Below are 25,059 nucleotides of genomic sequence, written 5' to 3'. Positions count from 1 at the left end.
ACTCTCCAGGCTCAGATGCACACAGTTCCCAGCCAGAAGTATCTGTCAGACCATCTGGTTTGACCTCCAGGATAGCCAGGGCTCTTCCATTTCCTGACTGCTGAGCTCAAGTGCTTCCTATCCTTTAAAACATGGCTTGTGTTTGATCTTGCATGAAGCATTTAAGCTGGGCTCAGAGACACAGAGAAACGGATACTGCAGCCTTCTCCTTGGTAGTTTGTGCTTAAGGATAATTACTCCATGGACAGGCAACAGAACCTTATTTCTGTTTGAGGGTGCCTTCAGTTTCACGTAATGCCAGATTAAAGATACTGTTTAAATCCTGGTTTTTCTTCCTGTAAAAACAAGCATGCTGCAACTAAACTACCACTGACTTACTTTCCCAATGAGTTCAGGAGATTATTCTTTAATGACTGGATTTAAACTATTTTCAGAAGTTGTTTCCAATTTGGACCCTATTTGCTTCTTCCTTGCAGGGTTGTTTTTCAGTGTCCTTCATTATTTTTCCTTAGCTAACCAATTCTGCATAGTGACCAGTGCTTACAAGACACTGAGGCCGCAGGGCTCTATGTGATGACATTATTGTCATTTTTCCAGGCTTACGTGAAGCCTGGCTTTAAGAGCGTGGAGAAGTAGAAAGCTTTGGGAACAGCTCATGGAGTCTCTGACACAGCTAAGAAGACATTTGGCAGACACCTGGCAAACACCAGCACAGGGGGTGTAACAGGGAATGGTCAGGTCAGTCCAGCAATGGAAGGGGGGACTGAGAAAGAAACATCTTTCCCTCCATAATTGTCTACTAGACTGTAAATTTTCTATATAAAAATGGGGAGAAGGCAAGGGTTCTCTCTCTTCTTAAAAAAAAAAAAAAATTGAAGAAGGAAAATGTCTTTTCATATATCAGCCTTTGCAAACCCCTTTTTGCTGACATCAGAGGCAACCCTGCAAGGACAATATGTTCCTCTTACAAGTGACTCACAGAGTGCCCGTGTCAGGTTAATGACTTGAATAACAGGATATGAATATTTCTAAGATGACATACAAAGTCCCACTTAATTCATACAAGCACTTTCTTCCATTTAGATGTAAACACTACCTTGTCAATTATCTTATTTGACACAAGGTATTAGCTAAATGCACAGAAAGAGTAAATCAACTCTCATCCTTGCACAGGAGCAGCTAGCCACCAGCAACAGGCAGAAATTACATGGAAATGGAGAATTCTATCTACCACCCTCCACTGCAAACTCATCTGTTCCTCTACAAGCACGATACAAACAGTGCCTGAGATTTACTGTGTTTCCAGCAGATCATGTTCTATCAAGCAAGTCCAACCTCTCCTTAAGTGTGACCAATCTCTCCTGCTAAGTCTGAGACCTGTCCCATTCCCAAGTGCATCTTAGGATGTAACTTTATTTCTTGTAAAGGCCCAAAGTCTGTCAGAGGCAGTCTAAGGCTCAGGGTGGTGAGAAGGTTTGGGAAAAGGCTCTGCCTCTTCCCATTCCCACCTGCAGACATCCCCTAACCCATGATTTTTTAGTAATTCCTGTTCATCAATTCAGTGAATGCCATTAATGGACATGCATGTCCCATCCTTGTGATTTGAAGAAAGCGAAAAGGTCCTAAACAATCAAAATATAACTGGCCAGGGTAACCACTGAGCTGTGCTACAGACTGATTAGCTTATCAAACTCCCTAGTGCTTTCCTGACCCTTCAAACTGAGGACTGCTGTTACAGCTCATCAAAGAGAAAGAATATTCTCCTGAAATTATCAAATTACCAATTTCTGGCAGAGCTTTGGGGATTTGATCAGTATTTCCTGGTTTCAATAACAGTTACACAACAGCTCCCACATAAGCACCTACTGGAGCTACTCTGGTGCAAAGTAGGAAATCTGCTAGGGCTTGCTGGGTTATTTTGTTTTCTTTGGGTTTCTCCAGAGTTTTTTAATATTTTCCTGTACTATGCTAGGGACTTTTTCAGATCCCATCTTGATTATAAAAGCAAAGGGCAAACCTTAATAAATCCCTTTGACTTCTATATTCATATCCACAGTACAACATTCTTCAGTGCCTTCAGTCAGGTTATTCAACGGGCCCGTATCTTGGTTCCTCCATCTCAGACACTGAGATGAGGAAGGTCCTGAGGCTTCTGCACTTTTTACAACTAATGTGAAAATGGGCTTCACAGACTGGCTTTCATTCCATATTTTTTCATGCTGATCTTAATTTCCAGTTATTTGCAGGCAGAGGTATTTTGGGTACAGAGTGAAGCATAAAGCAAAGGCTGCATTCCTATTCAGACTTAATAAGAGAGAAAAAAATGTTTTGTGCCTCTTCCTGTCTGTCAGAAAAAAAAATAACAAAACTGCATAAAAGAAAACATGCATAAAAGAAAACAGTTGGGAAATGAGCATTACTGGATAAATAAATTCAGAAGAAGAAGAAAAGAAAATAAACCCTTTTTGTGCAAGTAATGTAAACTGGGTTATTTTTCCCTCATTTTTTATATCTGCTGAAACCAGCCCTGATGCAATACATTGAAAACCTCCCTGTTTTTCTCAGCCCATAGATAAAATGTGCCTTCAGTGGTGACTTGCAACAGGAACCTCATCTGTTGCAAACACTTTGAGCCTTCCTTATTTCTCAGAGAGGAAGTATGTGGCCTGTTTGGCAAATGCTGCTCTACATGACAGCGTGAACTTCACAACACTCTCATTCCACCGGCTGCTCCTCGACTTGATCAGCTAAACCTTGCTGGCAGCGTGAGAGCAGTACTATGACTACGGCTTTTCTCAGAAATACTGCAACCTGGAATGCCATGCCTAGCATTTAAAGGTAATCACTGCTGTGATATATTTTACATTAGCTGCGTACAAGACCAAATGTTTCAATTTTATTTATATACAAGGGTGCTCTATTTCATTAACAGTGACAGTATTCAGACCGGGGATTTCAAGTACCACCAAAGGCAGAAATAGAAGAGTCTGCCTTGATCCTTTTCATAAGGAGTGGTACTAAAGATAGACAGGACAAGGAGCATTTCTACTGAAATCTAAGAGTAAGACAGATGCTCAAAACCTTATGCTAAAGCAAACTGCATTTCACTATAACCAAAATACGAGCCCACAGATTAGTGGGCTTTTTATTCAAAGTGTTAGAAGTGTGGATAGTGTGGTATTTCTGTGTTGTTTCATGTTTGCATGCATCTCTGAATTACTTTGATGGGAGTATTATGCTATTCTTTCTAAGTGCAAAGGTACAACAGCCTCAAAGCTGGAAGGATGTTCATTTTGATTAATGATAAATTAAGGGAAATCCACCAAGAAAATGTACAGTTTCTGAAATCTAAGTTGTTTTGTTTTTTCTTTCCACTCATGAAAAAATAACAGGATGCCAGTGCTTTCATTTTCAAGCTAAATGAGATTCAGATACTACCTGTGAACTTTATTGAGAATTAAATTGTAAGACCTTGGCAATATAGATGTGAATATCAGGAAGTAAAAATAAAATATGCTATAGCATCTCAGGAATGATAAATGTTCTAATTTTACTAGTCTACGGTATTCCTCATAGGAGGGTTTCATTCATGTGCTTATCTTGCCTTTTTATTCCTCTTATAACTTTCACTTCTTTATATTAGCTTATTCTCAATCATATTAAATATAACTTTTTCAAAGTTCTCACCAAGGAGCAGAATTTTGTATGTTCCATGCTATTTAACTGCTGCAGAAGCACGTTTTCACAGAGAACAAATTCTGCAAGAGGAAGTTATTGCTACATGTGCTGCACACAGGAACGGAAGGGGAAAATTGTACCACAGGTTTTGGGGTCACACGATGTAGGTCAGTGGGATTCTAGTCTTGAAGGGTGAAGAATTCATATCTGCTGAGAGTTCTGATAAGTAGGGCCCAAAGCAGGTCTGGGACTGCAGATATTTCCTCACGTTCCTTTTGGCAGCAAAGATCCCTAAGCCCTAACATCTGTGTGCGCAAACAGCCCGATGACCACTCTTTCCTCATGATATGCACAAGTGGAAAGGGGAGAGGAGGAAGGACCAGTGCTTGCAACACTGCAAATGTGATCTTAACTGTTAAAAGCAAATTTTCAAGCAAGCCCAAGGAGGTGGCTGATGAGCAGGCGAGCTGCAGGCAGATTTTGGTTCCCAGCAGCCCAGCGGGCTTGGGGTAGATAAGACACAGTGAGTTTAGAGTCTATAATTTCTCTTTAGTTCTTCCTACATCAGCCTCAGTGAATTATTTCCTTTGGATCTGGCATAATTATCTGCTTCTGTGATGGAAGGATGCCTCTTCTACTTGTATCCCAAACTCTGTCATCAAGTTTAGATATAAGGAACAAAGGTTTTGCAATGAGGGGCGTGAAACACAGGTTGTCCAGAGAGATGTTAAATACTCCATCCTTGTAAACATTCAAAGCCAGGTTGGACAGGGCTCTGAGCAACCTGATCTAGTTGCAAATGTCCCTGTCCATGGAGGGAGGGTTGGACAAGGTGGCCTTTAAATCTCCCTTCCAACCCAAATTATTCTATGATTCAATAAGGTCAAGTAAGATGCAGTGCCTGTAGCAAATCTGCTATTTCAGAAGATTATAATCTATAAAACTGTTACTGTTCTTTTATCGATTTCAATGAAAAGAATTGGTTCATGACATCTTTAAAGCTTCCAGTAAGTCTAGTTTTGCAGAGTGTCTCAAAATTTCAGAAAACCACAAAAGAATTTATCATGCCGTGATGGAATGGATTTGTATTGTGCTGACAATAACTCAATACAAGCACAAGCTACTTAAGCCATCCAGTTCTATCACTCACTTGAGAGCAAAGCACACCATTGTTTTAGAAATATGACTAATTTGTACATTCTTACTCTAGAAACAGTGGTACTACTTTGTACATTCTTATTTTAGTGATATGCTGTTGCCAGCAAACAAGCAGAAACACTTTTTGCCCGCCCTATTTCAAACAAAACTTCCACATCCCATTTTCAACATCTGAACATTGAGTCATACCTAGAACATTCACTCCACCACCTTTGACTGGACTATAGGAACCTTTACCCTGTCCATGTGCATAATGACAAGCAGCTTTAGTAGTAAAACCTAGTCTGATGTCTCATTTTCCTTTAGTCACTTTGACTAAGTGAATTAACAGCAAGAGTCAGAGATTTTAATTTTTTAATTTTCACTGAGCACTTTTGCTCTGAATCTGGAGAGCATCTTGAACTCTCTGTCCCTTTCAGGACTTTATGCTACCAATAGTAGTGACAGTAAAAGAGCACGGAAAATGTAATGGGAAACAGCAAACTGCCACGTTAATGATGGCAAAGCCCAAGACGTCACTGCTCTTCACTGCACTGAAAGCACTTTATAACCTTTGCATTTTCCACAAGACAGATTATTCCACATCTAAGGCAGCAGCACGGAGCTGCACATTGTGCCCTGATGACTTCAGAGGTCCTTTGAGAACAACAATGCCTGGTATGGCAGAAGGGAACCAGGCTGTGCTCTGCAAAAATACAAAGCAGGAACGTGCCTAGTTGTCCAGTATTGAATTCCTCTGTGGTTTAATTGCAAATAATGTGTAAGCAACCCTGCAGGTATTTCTAAAACAGCATTTAGAGTTTAGATCCTTGAACACCATCTAGAAAAATGCGTCTTCATGAAAGACACTTTTAGAAAGATTGAAAGCTTGAAATAAAATTTTCAGAAGTCTTTCCACCACACAGCAATACTGCATATCACTTTCCAAAGAGACTCAGGCATACCTGAAATTAGGAGGAGGAAAAAGGCCACTGGTCAAAAGCCTGACACTTGTAGGATAACTTGCTCTCTCAAACAACAAAACCCAGCACAAAATGGTACTTTGAGGTAGGACTCTTTTTTGTTGTTGTTGGTTTGTTTTTTTTCTCCAGACTTTTGGGACACAAAATTCAAGCAATTCTCATCTATATATCAATTGCACATGTCAAAATTATAGATGGATATCAGACGTTTATGCTGTCATTCTTGCCATCTACCCGGAATTGTCAACATTTTGGTAACTGTAGCTTAGATTCTATATACTGAGCAAGACTTGAGGCCCCCTTTTAAATTACTGCAAAAATGCATCTACCAGAGCACAGAGCTCAGCAGAGTTTATCAGCCCAGGTATTTATCTCACTCTCTTGGCTGACATTTTCAGCCCCGTTGAGCTCTCTATTGCTGTGCCCAGGAAATTTTTCTGGCTAATTTGAAGATGAGCCATGAACATCTATAATATCTGTGGTCAAAATACTGGCTGCACTACTCCTATGGGTTTACCTCTTGTTCTTTATGGGATATAAGTAAGAAAAATGTTTAACAACTTAAGTAGGGTCTTGCAGAAAAATACTCTTAATTAGATCAGAAAATTATGATCTTGAAAGCAAACATTGTCTGACAAAGTGAATTCTGGTTTCAGGTTTAGAAATTTAGGTGCACTTAAATGGAGAAATATTTTTTTGTTTTGTTTTCTATACAGAGACCCAATCTTAAACGTGAATACGCAAGTAGTTTATTTAAATTTAAGGGTGCTGTTTTATTCAGCTTGAGACTTCTCCTACCAGGCAACACATTTTTGTTCTTGTGAAAGTAGGTGTCAGATGCTTGTCAGAAAGACACAGGCACAGCTGCACCCTCCAGATGTGCCTCAAGCCAGTTCTGAGTGCATAAAGCGAAAGGGTAATATTCCATTTGGCCAGTGAAATAGAGAATTCTAGCAAAGAGCCTTTGGGAACAGCACTAAGAAGCTTGGAAAGCAGATGAGTCGGAGTCAAACTGTGCACTACCATCTGTTCTAGCACTGAGCTCCTTGCATTGGTAAGGGATAAATTTTCTTTCCTTTGAATGGCATTTTATTCTGTAGGATGTCTTCCTAAACTGTCTGTAAGACGTTAAAAATTTACTGTATTAATCAACATACTGAAATTCTGCCAGTCTTATTCTGAAAGACAATTAGCAATAAAGACTTGCTGATGTCAGTGGTTCTACTTCTCAAGTTGGACATCTCTCCACTTGACTGACCCTCATAAGGCTCTAACATGTGTAAGTGAAGAGCAGCACACCAAAGTCTGTAATTATCTTTGAAATACTTAAGCTAGAAAAGGCCGCAAGATGCAGAATACTCACACAGTGCTGCTACAGCTGCTGTTATCATTTTCACAGGGCAACGGACAAATACATTCTTAAAAAATAATTACCCATCAGCTGGTGGTGTTATTTTTCTTTAATGAACAGTTTTTAAATAGATATAGCTTTTTGTCTTCTGCCTCTGAAAATATATCATAGCATGATACACCTTACACATTCAAAATATTTGTCTCTCTGTACTTTGTTAGAGAGAATTAGGATGGCTGCAGTAAAGCTATGAGAAGGAACTGCTCCTCTCACACTATTTAGTTCCACAATTGTCTGATACTGTTTCTTGTACATCCACCAAAACTTTTTAAGACGGGTATCTGAAGAATTTGCACTGCTGGCTTTATGCAGGAGGATATGATTTGAAATCAAGCTTTTTTTTAGGCTTAAAAAAAAATTGCCCACGTTTGCTGAGGGCACAATTGCGTCAGAAAAAAGCCCAAACCTACCAAGCTGTGTTCTTTGTGATCAGTAGTAAACCAATGTAATATACACACAGTGCTGAAAACCAGGGACATCAGTCTAATTAGATCCTTTGTAGCCTCAGAATCCTAAATGCTAAAAAAACATTTTGTATATGAAATGCTCATATAGGCACAGCTCTGCTGCTACTTCCTATTGTGTTGAGGTACTGGTAATGGAAACTTTTACTACATCATGTTCTTCTGAGCAACTTCCCTAGCTGTGGTTTTCTGCTACTCCCCTGATAAAAGCACAAAAGTGGTGAGAGTTTAGCAAGTATGTAAAACTCTTGCATGAATTTGACACCAGAGTTCTCAAAAGCAAAACTGTATGAAATTGGAGACGCCCAAACTAGGTCATTTCTCATCTGTTGGCACAGCAGGTGTTATTGTGATGTTAAATTTCAATGTCTGCTTTGATTTAGTTCCGAAGAACATTGACGGAATTAGTGAGCACAATGGGAAACACTGTGAAAACTCCAAGAGCATCTGAGGAAACAAACACGCCGAGCGAAACGGGTAAGCACTCATTTTGTTGCTTCCAAGAGAAAAAGCCGTTTATGGTATATGATAGACTCAGCCATGTGTCGCTCTTCACCCGCCTGACAGGAGCAGGAAAGTGCATGGCTGCTGTGGCAGAAGGAGGGCATCCACCAGACAGTGCTTATATTTAGCTACGTTTTAGCTCCTTTTCCAAGAAGCACTTTAATTAAAAACCCCAAATGTTAAACGTATTATTTGCTGGTGCTCCTTGAAAGACGTTCCTTCCAAATCAGAAAGCACTGAAACACCACTTCAGAAACCAGGAATGCTGTGTTTTGACATAACTGCATGTGATATTTTATACAAATTTATTCTTGGAATTTGGAGTTCCTTCATTTAAGGTTAAAAGTTTTAATGATGTATTGCATTGAACCTTATGTCCATCCACTGTCAGATAATTGCATTAAAAGTAGCACACAGCCAACCTGTCACCAAAGTTATCCATAAAGGCTAGAGAGGAATACAAATTTCACAGGGCAAGCTGCCAAAGAAGAATATAAACACATCTGCCCTCTGCATCCACATGTGAATAAATCAGGTTGCAAATCCCTCCCTACCACCTCTGTAGGCTGGTAGAGGTCATGCATTGGAGGGGGATAGGAAGACGATTTGGTGATCAGCTACTACAAACTGTGAGTGAGTGGGTGGAGAGCCAGTAGTGCCTCAGCCTTCCTGGTGCACTAATACAGGCAGATGGCTCTAGAGCTGCAAGGAATCACTCCCCAAAGCTGAAGAGAAGAAAGCAGTTTTGGTTTTTTTTTTTTCCTTTGGGTTTGGGATGGGCTTTTTAAGTAGGTTTATTTGTTTGTCTGTGTTTTGTTTTGTTGTAATTTTGGGGTTTTTCTATCAAAGATTTTCCGATTGGGCTGCTCATTATTATAAAAGGATAGGGAATCAATCTGGTTTGATTTTTGCTGCAGGGAAACCCAGCCCTGCTCTTAGTATGCTTAGGAACTCACTGAGATGGGCAGCCTTGCAGCCCTAGGTCCTAACATAGCAGAGACAAAAAACTACTTAGCATATTGCTTTTTTTGGTTTTTGTTTTGTTTTGTTTTGGGGTTTGGGTTTTTTTGTGAAGAAGAATGCCTTATGCTGATATTCCCAACAACTGCTGACACAAATTCCACACATAAACACCAAAGCAGAGACATGCATTCACTCAAAGCAGGACCTTGCTGATGAGCAGGCCATGGCTGTGACCAAGTTTGTCCTGGCCCTGCACGTGCTAAAAGTCAGGATTTAGCAGGGCTGAAAACAACTGGATCCCTTTCTGTGATGGAAATATAACATACCCCTGAAAGATACCTCTGCAAATATTGATAGCTTAGTGGCTACAAGGGGGTAATATCTATTTAGGAATTCAGGATTCATTCTACTTGAACTTTCCTACATATCTAGCACATCTAGAAAGGGGTGTTGTTAGTCCTACCCGACCTCCTGCTACCACCTGGGGAGAGAACAAATCTCCCGTATTTGCAGTGGCATCTGCCAAGGCTGGAGGGATGTTTCAGACACTCTCACAGCTGAAATTGCACCAGATACCCATGTTTAATCATCCAAAGGCAGGGGGGTTGTCATGAAAATGATCAGTGATGGAACACCTCTCCTATAAGAAAAGGTTGAGAGAGCTGGGGTTATTCAGCCTGGAGAAGAGAAGGCTCCAGGAAGACCTTGTTGCCGTTCTCAATACTCAAAGAGGGCTTACAAGAAATATGGGGATGGACTTTTCAGTAGGGCTTGCTGTGATACAACAAAGGATAATGGTTTTAAGCTAAGATAGGATAGATTTAGACAAGATATAAGGAAAAAAATATTGTAATAGGGGTGGTGCCATACTAGACCAGGTTGCCCACTAAGGTTGTAGATGCCCCATCTCTAGAAACCTTCAAGGTCAGGATGGTTGGAGCTCTGAGCAACTTGATCCAGTTGAAGATGTCCCCATTCATTTCAGACGGTTGGACTAGATGACCTTTAAAGGTCCCTTCCAACACAAACTATTACATGATTCCAGGATTTATCAGCCTGAATAGCTCTTTGGATCCATCCATCTCTTAGTCTGGGTCAGACCAGTATGTTTCATGATGCCGTAGATGCTGCTAATGAAAGTTGGGAATACAAACATCAGTACTGTCATCCAAATCCAATGTAAAAAAACTTCTAAAAATTAACCTGGTACCAAAGTATGTGTTGGGGTTCATCCGGTGAGTTTGTATCTGTTTGCCTTCCTGAGAAGATCAAACACCAAATCACATCACAAACCACAGAAGATTTCCACCAGGCCAGGAACAGACTTGATTTAACTGAGGTGGAGGATCCAATCCATGGACTTTCAATAACTGAAATAGTTATTAGGAGATGTAAGTTGGACACTGGCTCTTCTCAGGGAGACTGAATAAAATGAAGGACTGAAACAGAATGGAAAGAATGAAAGAGTTTCCAACAAAAAGGGGGAAGAAAATACATAACTGCAGTTTGCAGACTGGGTCTGCGGTGTTCATCAGACCCCCTATGAGCCCCTTGAGCACTGAAAGCAAAGCCTTGTGCTTTCCTCAGCACCAGTGTGCCAGTCTTGGCCCTGAGAAAGTGAACACTGTATAAGGTGCATTTCCCAAGGAGGATTTGGACCCCAAAGATAACTGCACCCCATCTGCTCACACACTGCACAGACATTCCAGGGACTGATGACAGAGCAAGCAGAATAGCAAGGGGTCATCAAGGGTTGTGAGCCTGTTTCTGTCCTCCTTTGGGACCCTGAATCAAGGGTTAATCCTATTGGGCTGCACCTGCACAAATCTCAGTTCCCAAGCTGGCTGGTTTACATCCAGCTTGGCTACCAAAGTGTTACTCTGCAGCCACACCTTGTGGTGCTGCACAATTTCCCAGATGAGTGCCCTCCTTCACCCTCTCTGGTGCACCCCATGCCATAAATCATAATATTTCTGCTGGCCAGTAAAGCTGGATGATGCATGGAGCTGAACTCCAAAGAGTTCATTCCCACTCCAGACATGGACCACATCAGTGCCCAGAACAGCAGATTTTTGAGGGCAATGACCTGGATCTGGATGCTCTGCCTATGCTCTTCCTACTCTCTAATAATGCTTCATAGTCCCATTCCCAATGAATAATTTGAAGGATACAATATTCAGTCTCACACTTTGCAAGACACGTGGGTGTGAAGACATCTAAAATTAGCATGTATTTCACATTCATTTCCTACTCCTAAAAAAACCACCCAGAATTAACACCTGATGCAGTGGAAATGATTGTGCTTCGATCTTTCCACTCTAACTTTTGGTTGTTCCATTTCAGATGTAACCTACACTTGCCCTGTGCAGGAGAGTTTGTGTTAGATAAACTCAGGCTAATCTTTTTTCTTCTTGAAAGTGTGGGGAGCTCATCAGATCAAATCTAATAGATCACTGTGAAACTTAGGTGCGGAGAAAGCGTGTAATTTGTTTCGTTCCTGTTTCCAGGCTTTTGTGTTTGTAAGGAGCTGGTATGGGTTCTGTGAAATGTTGTACAGTGTGGTGGGGTATTTTGCATGACCAAAAAACCCAGTGAGGTTTGACTTAAACACCAATCAAAATTAAGAGAAGAAGGAGGGGGGTTCACTTCTTTCCTTTCACTTTAAAAACTTATGTAGTTTAAGAGGCAACATTTGCATGGATGTGGAAGATAACACTCTGATATATTCCTTCCTATTCAGAACTAAAAATTACATGCAAAATTGAAACAAAAATTAATATAAATATGAAAGTGTAAGCAAAGTAACACAGGTCTTGCTAGAGTAGACAAAAAGTCGCCTTCCCCACAGTGCATAATGAAATGCAAATGACAGTGCACAAGGAAGGAGAGTAGAGAGCACTTGTTTTCCACTCCTTCACTATGGAAGCAGAATATTTATAAATAAACAGCATTTTTTTTAATTTGCTAAAGGCAAAGGCATTGTTAAAGGCATCAAGCTAAAAATAATTATATTCAACGTAGCATTATATGATGTTTTATAACCTGTAATGAGAAATTAAGTGACGGAACTTTGTCCTCCTTTTGCTATTTTTAAAATGCATCTTCTGGCCTGTATTTCTCCTAGTAGTCCTGGGTAAATTTTGTTTTGTCAAAAAAGACTCAGTGCCATTGCTTAGGTGTTATTAGCCTCAGGTACTAAGTAGCTTCATAGACAGGAAGGTGCCACTATATCTGTGCAGAACAAGGCAGCCATCAAAGGCTTAGCACAGAATTTCTTCAATAGGGTTGAACTAAGTGTATAATAAGTTATATTAGACTAATCACAGTGGTTGCCTGTACTGGACTAGTCCTGTTTAATTCAGTGACACTAATCAACTAAGAAAATCATGGCAATATCAATATTAAACACGCTCTCAAAATAATCATAGAACGGTTTAGGTTGGAAGGGATCTTAAATATCATCTCATACCATTCTCACTGCCATGGGCAGGGATGCCATCCACTAGATCAAGCTGCTCAGACCCCATCCAACCTGGCCTTGAACACTTCCAGGGATGGGGCATCCATAACTTCTCTGGGTAACCTGTTGTGTTTCTTTCCTTCATGTTTCCTTCAGCCTTTTACAGTTATCTTTATGAGTTGTTTCTAAGGCCCTAAGACATGTAGCTAAAAACACAGAGCATTCATTCAGGGTGTTGCTCCTAGCTTTCCCTCAAAAGCTGTCTTCCTTAAAGAGAAGTTGGCAACAAATCTGTATTAAAGGAGAAAAAACTATCATAATACAGAAGATACAGAAGTGTTTCTATCTCTCTATCTAATTTCTTTCTTTCCTACCCTGAATTCACACCCATTTTTGCACATGTTGGGCTGCACAGAGTGGGAAGCAAACAGCCTCTGCACATGTAGTGCCAGATGGTATTCCTAAGGACCAGGTTGCTGATCCTAGTGGAGGCAGAGGGAAGCTCTGTTTATTAAGTGAATTTCAGAGGTTTTTTTCCCCATTTGACCTGCTACATAAAGTCTATCATACTAAAGAAAAAAACATTTTTGTTTCAGAGCACTACCTTGTTTAAGTGACCTTTTCTTTCTTCTTCCACAGGTCAGGAGAGTGACTTCCTTGCTGTTCTCGATGACTATCCTTCAGCAGACATAAGCCAACCTATATTTCATGTAGGGGAAAAACTACGTGTGCTATCAGAGTAAGTTGATCAATTTATTTTTAATTTAGGTTTTATTACAAATGAAGCAAACCTCTCTTTTATGTACCTGGCCCAAACTGGATGCAGTTCAGCAAAATGAACTGAGTTCAGAATTTTCAGGGAAGGATGCTTAGTCATAGTGTAAATTTCCATTTACACTAGTTTAAGGATTTGGGATTACATATGTATTTGATCTATACATCTCTCTTAGGCTTCTCAAGCTGGATTCAGACTCTATTCTAAAATAAGACTCAGAACAATTCTGCTTTGAAAAACAATTATAAGAAAGGATTCCCCAAACGTAATGGAAAACAGAGCCAAAATACTTTGAATCACATAGAAAAGGAAAATCACTCTGAATTTCTTTATGTCAAGTGTGTCTGTCATTTTCTATCTCACCCTTTTTAATCTAACAACTCCATTATGATTAAGTCTTAGAATTTCATCCCGATTTAAGGCAAATGTAAAAAAATTTAAAAGTGGGTGGTTGGGGGTGGAGGTGGGAGGTTCTTTTTCTGTTTTTTAATCAATTCACATTTTCTTAATGAGGATAAAAGAGATTTCTCATCCAGTTCCACTAAAAAAATTTAAGAGCCCAGAAGTAAGTAGGCTTCAGAGCACTAGTTCAGACTGACCTCAGCCATAGTGCAGTATTGCCAGACACAAGAATGAGCACGTGTACAAAAAATGGAAGCCAGCAGCTCTGATGTTCTTCTAGGCACAGCTTGTGTCAGCACACAGTGACCTCCTGGAAGTTACTCAGCCCCACAGCCACTATTTGCACTGCTCAAAATGAAATGAAAGGCTTCATTTTTGCAGCTGGTCGAGCAGATGGATTCAATGGGAGACCAGACATATTGATAGCAGACCAATCCCTGAAGGATTTCTAAAATAATTTTAAAAATTCTCAACCAGATAGTGAAATGGCTGAAGGAGAAAAGTGCCCAAGAGAAGCATCACAGATGACTGATGAATTTTCAGACTCTTCTCCAGGCCACCATGACCTGCAGTGGCCTTTGTCAGTCACAAGACACAGGCCTTAGTGGACCTTTGGTCTGACCAAGAATGGCTGCACTTACGTTCTGCTGACACAGTGCTTCCTCTTCCTCCCTGAACCTAAGAGTCCCAAGACTCAGACAATACCACCAGATAAATTTTCTGCTGATGGAGAGCTCCTCTAAACCAGGGGGATTCTTCTCTGCTAGCTTCTAGTAGTGTAAACCTTGCTGCAGTTTGCAGAACACACAAGACATGGTACAACAACTGCTTTAGCTTGGAAATTACAGCTCAAAACCTCACTCTCAGGTTTCATCAGCTACAGGCCCTCACACACCACAGGACTGCCTATGCCCACATCAACAGGAATTATGTGTGGCATATTATATGTGCTGCAAAGTAAAATCTACTGCAGGAACAACTTCTAACAGAATAGGTTTTGGCAGCAGAAGTTTTTGACATGTTTGTCTGTAGTGCAGTGAACAAGGGCTTCTCCTGATGGATAAATTACATCCAGAGCAAGACTTGATGGGAACTTTCCTCTTCTTATTTTGAATCATGAGCTTGTTCACAGAAGGCAAGTCCAAAGCTCTATGCAAGCCACAGTGTCCTGACAAAGGACCTGTTCTCCCCTGCTGGGGTACGTGCAGATGTCAATAGGCAGCTTCTTATGGCTCATAAGCTGTAATTCTTTTTCCAAAATCATTCAAAGAAGTAGAAGACACTAAAAAAGAAGCTGTGACCAGAGCACAAGTGATGAGGAGTCAGCACAGAGGACTCAGCACAAGCAGCAGCTTTTCAGTTGCTTTTATAATAGCAGCTTTTCAGCCTCCTACCAAAATAATGATGTGTAGTGGCAATCAGCCCCACCAATCCTGCCAGGAACAGGACATATGGAACCTCCATAGGAAATGCAGTTCCTCACAGATATTGGTGACTGCTCTGGGTTGGCAGATTTATATAAGCACCACTGGCACAGTTTCACTCTCCACACTGGTCAGGCACCTTTAAGTACCAGATGAGCTGCATTTGGCTGGCAGTAGTCAAACCAAATGTCCTCCAAGATTTGCCCCAATATACAAAATTTCTCCTGGAGCAGGGGAGATGAGCTGCTTTGGGATTTTAAATCATCATAGGGATTTTTCAGGGTTAGTAATATTAAAGTTTGGAGGCAGAGAGATGACGAATCTCTCAGTTTTGGTTGTTTTTTTTTTTGTTGTTTTTTGGGGTGGTTTTTTTTTTTTTTTTTTTTTTTTTTTTTTTTTTTTTTTGGTCTTATTGCAATTCTCGGTTTTGTTTAGGAGAGTTCTGGGGGGAAAAAGGACCAAAATAACCTAAAATTCTTAGAGATAAATTCATTTCATCTGGAAAACCAAACCCAAAACTTCCCCTTTTTCCCTCAGCACAGACATTGTGGACCATGGTCCCAGAAGCTATAGCTCATGACATTTAACCTAAGTGATTTGAACTCAGCTTTTCTGACACACACTGAGACTCTGGTCTGCAGTGTAGACATTATTTTGGGAGCATTTATGTGAACATCCAGAAAACCAGCATTCAAACACAAGACAGAGTTCCTTGGATTCAAACTCTTAAAGTGAAGGTACAAAGAACCCAACAGTCATCAGGATCCTTGCATTACGACTAAAGCTTTGCAGCATCCCAGTGAAAGTTCTTGGTACTCTTTATTTCTGAAGGGATTCAAGAGTAAAAGTCAGAATTCAGTATCACAGCAATAACGTAAGATATATTGGGGGAAATACATATGCCTGCAGCTTCAGCTACGAGGCCTATTTGATTGGAGTCTGGTCTGCAGCTCATGGAACACAAGGAAAAGAGCAAACCACAAAGCAGGTTCATTTGGACTGACAGCCTGTTCCCAAGCAGACAGGCTCCATTTCCCAGATCCTCTATCCTGGTGTTACAGGGCTATCCAGACACAACACACTCAGCTGTAAACTGAATATCTTGGACACCAATACAAGTCTAGCTGTGGGAAGGCAGAGCACAGCATGATTTAACCACTGAGTATTTATCCTTCTTCTTTCAACTGCAGAAAAATATTTTATTACTTACGTAATTTAAAAGGAACAAAGTAGCTTATTTCTGTGTCCACATTTAATTCTCAAGAAGGTTTAGAAATGGAACTACTCTAAATGAAACCAAACAGGATTCCTTTCTGAATACACAGTTTCAGAAGCACACACAGAAGGTTGCAGGCTAATGTGTGTAACTTCACTAACTTCCAAATGACAAGAAGCTCTGAAAATACATCTGAAAATATCCCTTCTCTTTCTTTCACACAGTGAAGGAGGCTGGTGGAGAGTCCATTCCCTCACAACAGGTCGAGAAAATTATATTCCAGGAAAATATGTAGCAAAGGTTTATCATGGGTAAGTAAATGCATTTCTATAGTCTTTCATCACCACATTTTTACATATCCTCCTCTGATTACTCTGAGTCATAGTCCAAATAATGCCAGTAGTAACTTGGCAGACAGAAATTTTATTTATTGACAGTCTAAAAGACATCTTTTGAAAACTGAGAACCTCAAATCTACATATAAATTTAGACTAAGTGAAAAGGACAATCCTTCTTTTAAATTCTGAAAAGAGGCAAAACCATCTCAAATCACACATAAGATATTTAATATTCATCTGTTGCATGGACTGATCTCTAACTTAAAGACATTGATGAAGAGAGCCTATTTAGAATGGATTTTTAATATTTACATAGAGTAAAATTTTAGCTAGGTTTGCTCATGGAAAACAGGCCAAAAAGAACAAAGAGAAATGCTAATAAGTCATTCAAGAATGTAAACTTTCTCACTGGATGAACTAAGGAAATTTCAGACATTTCTTGTTGCCATAGACACCACACGGGGAGAAAAAAAAAACCTAACAAAAAACCAAAAAAAAAAAACAACAATCAAACATTAAAGCACAGACTTAAAAGCTTTCTGGCAAATGTTATACTATCTGTTTAATTTTAAGGATATGAACTGTGAATGTCACTGTAAACTATGCAAGTGCTTCAATTTTAACATTCTTTTACATCCTCCTGAAACAGCCATGCTTTCCCAAAGGCAGGGCACAGATGTGGAGTAATGGAAGCTACTGTCTGAAACTTCAGTGACAGCAGACTGGATCAAACACATGAGAACAGCTTTAAAAAATAACTCCATACTATCCTATTTTATTCTATTCTATTCCATTCTATTCCATAACTCTAGAACAGCTGAGCAAGCCCAGGTGCATGGCAAGACACTGGCTGCGGCAAAACACGGCACTGCACCAAGTTATGGTGAAAATTTGTAGGACTAATTCCACTTTCCCTTATCCACAAAGCTCATTACCTTAAATGCTTGGACTGCTCCCTAGAAGAAGCAAAATAATTGTAACTTATTTGGGGGTTATTTATAACACAATTTGGGTTTAACAAAAGTGGTTTAAATGAAAAAGAGAGATTTAACTAATGCCACAGATGTCGTCAATATACCACATGAATCTGTCCCCAGCAATACAGATCAAAGCTGCTCCAAAAGTTTTGTTTTCCCTAATAATTCCAAACCTTTTTACTTTTCTCTTAACCTTACAAAGGTTAATGGAACTCAAAACCAGCAAAATTTTCTCCATAAACTGGGGAAATATGCCTGAATATAGATGAGAGAATAACTAGAGAAAGCCACAGTGTTATTTTTGCAGTCACTTTTCCTGGCTAATGCAGCACTTTCACAGCCACATGCTGCTCACTGTTTCATTGGTATCCAAATTTCAGAATTTGTTTTTTCCTGCTTCACAGCTGGTTATTTGAAGGGCTGGGAAGAGAAAAAGCAGAGGAACTTCTACAGCTGCCCAACACCAAGGTCGGCTCCTTCATGATCAGAGAGAGTGAAACTAGGAAAGGTGAGACAATACAAATTTTTTTCCCTCTTGATCTCAGATTCAGTTTTACAGCTCTTTAATTCACTCTCTTCCTGCTTCATATGGATCAATCCAAAACCAGAAAAGGTATATAATGGGAAGGTGAAGGCACCCAGTGCAGTGTGCCAGCCTTTACCAGTCACCGACTGGAAACAGGGTTATTGATGGCCATGGAAAGTTCCACAGGAATCAGCACAAACAACACACAGTTGTTTAAACACTATTATTTACTTTGGTTGCATGCAAACCTGATGAGGCAGTGGGACTTTCAATGAAGGAAATGTCACAACTTTGCCTTTGTCCACAAAAGATTGATTCAAGAAGGTGTAAAATGCACTCCAAGTAGAGGGGGTGGTGGATAAGTGTTTACTATGTAAACGAGGGAGGTCTTTTATTTATTTTTAAAAATGACTGGCCCTCAGTTTTACTTTCTTTCTTTTGCTACATGGGAATTATACAGTACCAACTTTATACTTTTATTTTCTTCATTGGGGGCATGGAAACAGAATCATAGAATGTCCTGGCTTGGACAGGACCTACAGGGATCACTGAGTCCAGCCACTGACCCTGCTCAGGATCACTTCAAGAATCCCACCATGTGCCTGAGGGCATTGTCCAAACCCTTCTTGTACTCTGTCAGGCTGGTGCTGTGATCACACCCCTGGGGAGACAGTTCCAGGGCCCAAAAACCCTCTGGGAGAAGAACCTTTTCCTGCTATTCAACCTAAACCTCCCCTGACACAACTTCACGCCATTCCCTCAGTCCTGCCACTGGTCATCAGAGACAAGAGATCAGTGTCTGCCCCTCTGCTGCCCCTGCTGAGGAAGCTGAACACAATAAGCAAAAAGGTCTCCCCTCAGTCTGCTCTTCTCCAGGCTGAACAAATCTCCCACGTGCAACATGCTGTCTTCCTTTTCTGAAGCACCAGAACACATTCTAATATTATGATACTACAGATAAAAGGGAATAATACATCATCTCTTCTGACCTCTTGCATACCACGGACCAATTACTATCTAAATATAGACACTAAATTCAAAGAAATTTATGATTGGCATTTAGTCCTTGCCAATAAATGCTGCAGAACAATTCTAAACAAAGAGACAAAAAAAATCCAAATGGCCTTCTCCTGCCATGGTTGCATTACCAGGTCTCAGCTACTACATTACTCAAAACTGTATACAGAAGAGAACCAGCCTGGGAGTCTGATCTCCCTATTCAGTGAAGGGCAAACAACTCTGTAAAGGCCTATTTCTTTTATGCCATTTCAAAAGTTCTCATGCCAGCAATAATAAAGGAAAAGCACACCAGAAATTTCATTGAATTTAATTAAGTTGAAATTAAATTCAACCAAAATCTCAGGTCATGTTATACCCTTTATTATATTTATGTATATCTATAAAGCATAATAAGATATATAAGATGGCCACTCAGTTTTTTCAACTATTTCTGAGATGTTTCTGAGTAATGGCACCACAACTTACCAATACTCTATTCTGCTACAGATACCCAACTAGCCCTGCTTTGGTGTAATTAGTTCTTCTCTCTCTCCAGGCTTATATTCCTTGTCAGTGAGGCACAGGCAAGTGAAACATTACAGGATCTTCCGCCTCCCCAATAACTGGTATTACATCTCTCCACGACAAACCTTCCAGTGCCTTGAAGACCTAGTCAATCACTACTCAGGTAAAAATAAGTGCAGGAAAAACTGTATTTTCTACTAGCAACTGCAAAACTATCTATCAAAGATCCAGAACAAGAAGTTTTGCTTATGTCCAAGACTTGCAAATACTGCCACAGAACAAGCAATGGAAAAAGTTTTATATATTTTACTTAATTTTTCATCCTAAATAAAAATATGCTGCCCTTAACAGTATAATTGAAATCAATACAAGAACTCAGCTAAATAAGGCCAGTTTGGCTCTGTCTGTATTGGTGTTTTGTAGGATATTGTATAGCCATGTCAATAACACTGTATGAGCCAAACACCAGGGTTTAGGGGTTCCCTAAAGAACTTCCAAATGCAGTTTGGAGGTCAGCACAGGTCACGGGTGCCCAGACCCTCTCAGAGCACACCTAAAGTCAAAGTGTGAGCATACAAAAATGTTCAGCTGTACAGAAGCCATGTACCAGTAGACCTGGGTTCCAGAGACAGAGTGCAACTCCTGACTGACTCTGTTTGCCAACATGAAGATGTCTGCCATTCATTTATTTGCCATTTAGGCAGACAGATAGCTTCAGGGCATGCAACATCAGGTCTCTATTCACATTTTCCTAAAGAACCGCTACAGCATATTACCTTATCTACAGTATAAAGTTTTCAGAAACGTTGTAAGCTTCTTCCCTATCACTTTAGCAGAAGTGCATGGCAGGAATTTATCAGCAGAGCTTATATCAAGAGGCTCAAGCTGTTAGCTCAATTGCAGAGTCTGCTGTCACTATTACTAATATCAGCCTGGTGGATGACACTTTTTCAATGACAGCTTTCCAGATTTATGGGAATTTAACCTGTGTCAGAAATGTAACTTGACAAACAAAACAATTGAGTGGCTGCAGTTACTATGCATCATAATGAGAACATTCGAAAATGAGGAAGGAAATTGCAAAGAACTAATTGCCTAAAAGTTAAGAGAGAACAATAGGTTCTGTGCTTCAACACGCAATGGGTACTCTGTAATTTTAGAAGTATGAAGTTACTATGCCTAAGTATTTCATAAGTATTTCATGGTAAAAGAAAAAGTATGATGGCCAAAGAGTACACTGATAAACTGAGGAGAAAAGTCATTCACATTCAAAACAAGCAAATGAAACTTTCAAGTCCAATGACATAAAGAGAGTAAGAATTTGGACAGGAGATATATGTGTATTTACATGTTAGCTACTTGTCTCCTTTCACCATTTAGAAAGAAGGAAACAATTGAAGCCTAAAATCTGGGCTGGGGCAGAACCCAAAACTTGTAACTAACCCAGCATTTAGCCATGATGTTCTCTACCTGGGCAGAAGAATATATGTGATGTTCCTAGTGGAGCAAGAAGAGGGTAGAGCACAAAAACATTGATGAAGGTTATATGTGAACCCCAATTCATTCCACAGACATGTTCCACAGAAGAGTAGGTGTGCACACAATCCAATCTGATCTTTTTTACACTCTGTTTGCATGGCTGAGACAATAGGAAGCAAAGCAGAACTCACTGAGGGCTCAGAAAAACTGGGTTTAATTTTCTGCTCTGTCACAAAATTCCTTCTAGTCTTTGAGCAAGTCAAATTTTCTTTCTGTGTCTCAGTTCCTCACTTGTATGAAATATGCCAAATGAAAAATTAAAAGGCAAAGGTATGAGGAAAGGAAAAATTAAGCCTGTGTTACTGTGTCCTTGCTGAGAACACACAATTTTTGACTGCTGCTGCTGAGTCCAAAACTGTTTATTTGAGCATGCATCAGGGAAAGAAAACAGTAAGCAAAGCTTAACTGTCTGTGTGTTCATTTTCCTGTTCAGAAGTTGCTGATGGTCTCTGCTGTGTCCTTACAACACCCTGTCTCACCCAGTGCACTAACAACAACACCGTGATGAATCCAGTTCCTCCTGTGGTGATGCGGAATAAAAATTTCAACTGGAGAAACATTCACAGGTACCACATACAGCACAGGCTGCCAGAAACAACAGGGCTGCTCCCAGCCATGTGTATACTCGTACTTGCAGCACAGAACACATAGCTATTTATTTCCTTCTTCTGAAAGCAGTCTTAAAGCTTGGATAATCTGACTTCAAGCTAACCCCTGAAAACTCTCTAACTCTCCCAGCTCTCTAACTGATAACCTAGGTTTTAAATTTGAAAGAAGTATTGTTAGCATTCAGTCATTTCTCCTGTCCAGCTCTCGATGTGTTCAGTCCCTTTGGGACTCCTGAGTCCTTTCACCAAGAGGCAGGAGTGAGAGCTAGGCCACAAAGCCCAGTGACATCCACCACTGCTGATCCATCCCCACTGATGTGCAGGGGCTCAGAGGTGAGCCTGGCAGGCACAAGTGGCTCCCCTCTCTTCACACACCCAGGACACAGCACAGGTGTAATGAACACATCGTCCAAAAATAAACTTTCCTGTTGTGTCTCTCTCGACACACAGCCCAATTCATGAGATTTCTAATATCACAACTGCCACAAGAGAAAGTAGGTCAGGTTTCAGAAGCTGGGGAAACAGCCACCCTCAGAAACAAGAGCACCTTTTACTTTTGAAGGGTAAATTTCCCTTCACTACTCTTCTTCACAAAACATTCATGTGCTTATGAAGGCAAGAAAATTTTGTGCAGTATTGAGGTCATTTTTCCTACAGATTAAGAAGAGAATATAGATGATACTTCCTTTTCAAGTGCCAAAAAATATTTACATATTACTGTTGTACTGTTTTTTTGAGAAATACTAAGTGACAGAAATGCTTGGTGATTTATGAGGCAGGAATGTTTTTATACAACAAAAATAACATTATTAGGTTTAACAACTGTTAATATTGTCCTAAGAGGCTCAGTCCAAGTAGCTGAAATGGTAACAAAATTTTGTTCTTTTAAAGGCTGGAGGTGACTGAAGATACCAAAAGCACCCTGGCAGCAATGGATGACTCTTGCCTCAGCTATGGCCTGAGGGAAAGCATCGCTTCCTACCTCTCCCTAACTGAGGATGACAACGCTTCTTTTGCAAGTGCCAGAAAGAAGAAAACCCAGTCTCTTATATACACAGGGAACAAACGTAAGAGTGACCTTCACTTGCCACCTACATACTGTGACAACTAAATACAAGACAAACAGGAAAGCTCCAAAAACTGACGAGTTAGGAGAGAAACCAGAGCATCCTGTGGTCCTGCCATCCTTCAACAGCTGGGAAATGCAATCTGCTAAGCTGGTGACCAAACACCAGCAGTGCTTCTGCATTTCCTCTTCTGAAGATCTTCTCAAGAGTGCTATCCCAGTCATGGCATATGCTGGGAATGTCCCCAGTGCACCAGAACTGGTTCACAAGCAGGATAAACTGAAATAAACTCTAAATCAAAAGCCAAGTGGTGCAGGTGACTCTTCAGCAGGGGCGATGCCCAGCATTGTACAGAGGTGACTGCATAGGGAAGAACTAACTGCAGCTCAAGAACTTAAATTAAGTCTTACTCTGGTGCTCTCCACAAGGCTGAAAACCTTCTTTGCAGAACCTATGTACACTGAAAAAAAGGAGCATTTTTCTTCTCAAGATAGACTTATCCATTGTCATCGAGTGTGGGACAGAGAGACATCAATAACCCCAAGAAAGTACCTAACATCTGGCATCCAAGAAATGCCTGATTATAGTGACTCCATACTTATCTTTTAGGAGAAAAAAATTAAAATTACTGACTTTATAAGAAGCATTTAATTAACTTGCTGGCAACGGCCTGCAGTGTTATAAAATGGTCACAAAATTAACAACAGCCTTAATTCGCTGATAAAGGCAGTTCCTACCTATACCTGAGATGAGAGCTCAGGCATATCCAAACATAACTCAGCTGCTCATAGCAAAGCAGATAAACAGAGAACAAACGGGGGGTTAATTGAAAACTAAGATGTGATGATGTTGTGCCTAACTGCAAAGGTTGGCTGGCAAAGGTGTGACCTTTTATGTGTACAGGGAGATATTTTAACTTTGACTTCTGAAGTCAGCCACATATTTATGTATAATATTTATATTAATAGCAGCTTTTAAAGTAATTAAACTAAGGGAAAAAATCAGTAACAGTGGACGTTAGATTTTTTTTTCTAATTTCTTGTCTGATGAGACTTATGTCAAATAGCAACTACACTTTCCATCAAATCACTTAAGGATTAGAGGGTTTTCTGAAATTTTTTTTTTACAGGTATGTACCATTTTCTAAGTGATAAAAGTGCAAGTAGCATTTTCCTTTGAACTTGCTTGTGATTGCTTTCTAAACCAAGCAATCACTCTTGTTTGAGTGTGTAAAATGCTGCAACCTATGCTCTCAAGCTGAGATAGTTACAATCCAAGATTCTCCTGTACCTTTTTGCACAGATTTGAATGATGGTTTGGAGAAATAGAGAATTGGAGAGATTGTATACATACACATAACACATACATATATATATTTAATCTCTAAACAGCTCTTAGGACAAATGTATGTGCTCTTTAGATCTTGTATCAGGTCTTTGCACTAGCAAGAAAGGTTCAGAGATCAAATATTTCATATCCTGTTTAAACATATTTTGGGACTTAAAGGATGAATATAATTTGGCTGGTAAACACTGAATTCCAAAAAGCAAAACAGACTCAGGAACTCTAGGCATTTGTACAATCTAATTACTGTTACTGATAATCAATACATTATGGTGACTGTATTTTATCCATAAAATGTATATGGGGAGCATTTCAGATTTCTAAGTCATGACTTGTATTTATTCATTAAAATAATATTCAGTAGTTACTTTGTACTGCTTTTAGAAAATGGGAAACCTGGTGTGGAACTAGAGTACAATCAGCCAGCCTTGCAATGCCAGTGCCAGAAGGTATCTTGGATGGAAGGTGACAAAAGAATCCCAGAGCCCACACAATTGGCAGTGCTCGGACACACTCTGTGAGAAGGAGATAAAACATTCTGATGTTGACAGGTTCAACAATCATGGACCAGTTCAGCATGGAAGGGACCCCCAGACATCCTCTGATCCAACCCCTCCCTGCTCCACCAGGGTCACCTTGAGCCATTTGCACAGGACCATGTCCAGATGGCTTTGGAATACCTCCAGTGATGGAGACGCCACAACCTCCCTGGGTGACCT

The 25,059-nt window shown here is 40.1% G+C and overlaps 2 protein-coding genes across 2 annotated transcripts in view; one reads left to right on the top strand and one right to left on the bottom strand.

Annotated features, from left to right (window-relative positions):
- TG (thyroglobulin) overlaps positions 1-25,059 on the bottom strand; it is a 146,435-nt gene that overhangs the window by 35,803 nt on the left and 85,573 nt on the right. The window lies entirely within an intron of this gene.
- SLA (Src like adaptor) lies at positions 1,916-24,703 on the top strand. The gene is made up of 8 exons (XM_038127836.1): positions 1,916-2,838; positions 8,057-8,150; positions 13,240-13,339; positions 16,642-16,728; positions 18,137-18,240; positions 19,814-19,945; positions 21,755-21,887; positions 22,821-24,703. The coding sequence occupies exons 2-8, from the start codon at positions 8,090-8,092 to the stop codon at positions 23,038-23,040; spliced, it is 837 nt and encodes a 278-aa protein (XP_037983764.1). The 5' UTR covers positions 1,916-2,838; positions 8,057-8,089; the 3' UTR covers positions 23,041-24,703.

Source organism: Motacilla alba, chromosome 2 (assembly GCF_015832195.1).
Source record: "Motacilla alba alba isolate MOTALB_02 chromosome 2, Motacilla_alba_V1.0_pri, whole genome shotgun sequence".
NCBI lineage: Eukaryota > Metazoa > Chordata > Aves > Passeriformes > Motacillidae > Motacilla > Motacilla alba.
The sequence above is the reverse complement of the archived record's forward strand: the minus strand, read 5'-3'. Positions and strand labels throughout refer to the sequence as shown.

Coding starts and splice junctions, on each gene's coding strand:
- SLA (XM_038127836.1), top strand. CDS start 8,090: ATGGGAAACACTGTGAAAACTCCAAGAGCATCTGAGGAAACAAACACG. Junction 16,729..18,136: donor GTAGCAAAGGTTTATCATGG/GTAAGTAAATGC, acceptor CCTGCTTCACAG/CTGGTTATTTGAAGGGCTGG. Junction 19,946..21,754: donor CCTAGTCAATCACTACTCAG/GTAAAAATAAGT, acceptor TTTCCTGTTCAG/AAGTTGCTGATGGTCTCTGC.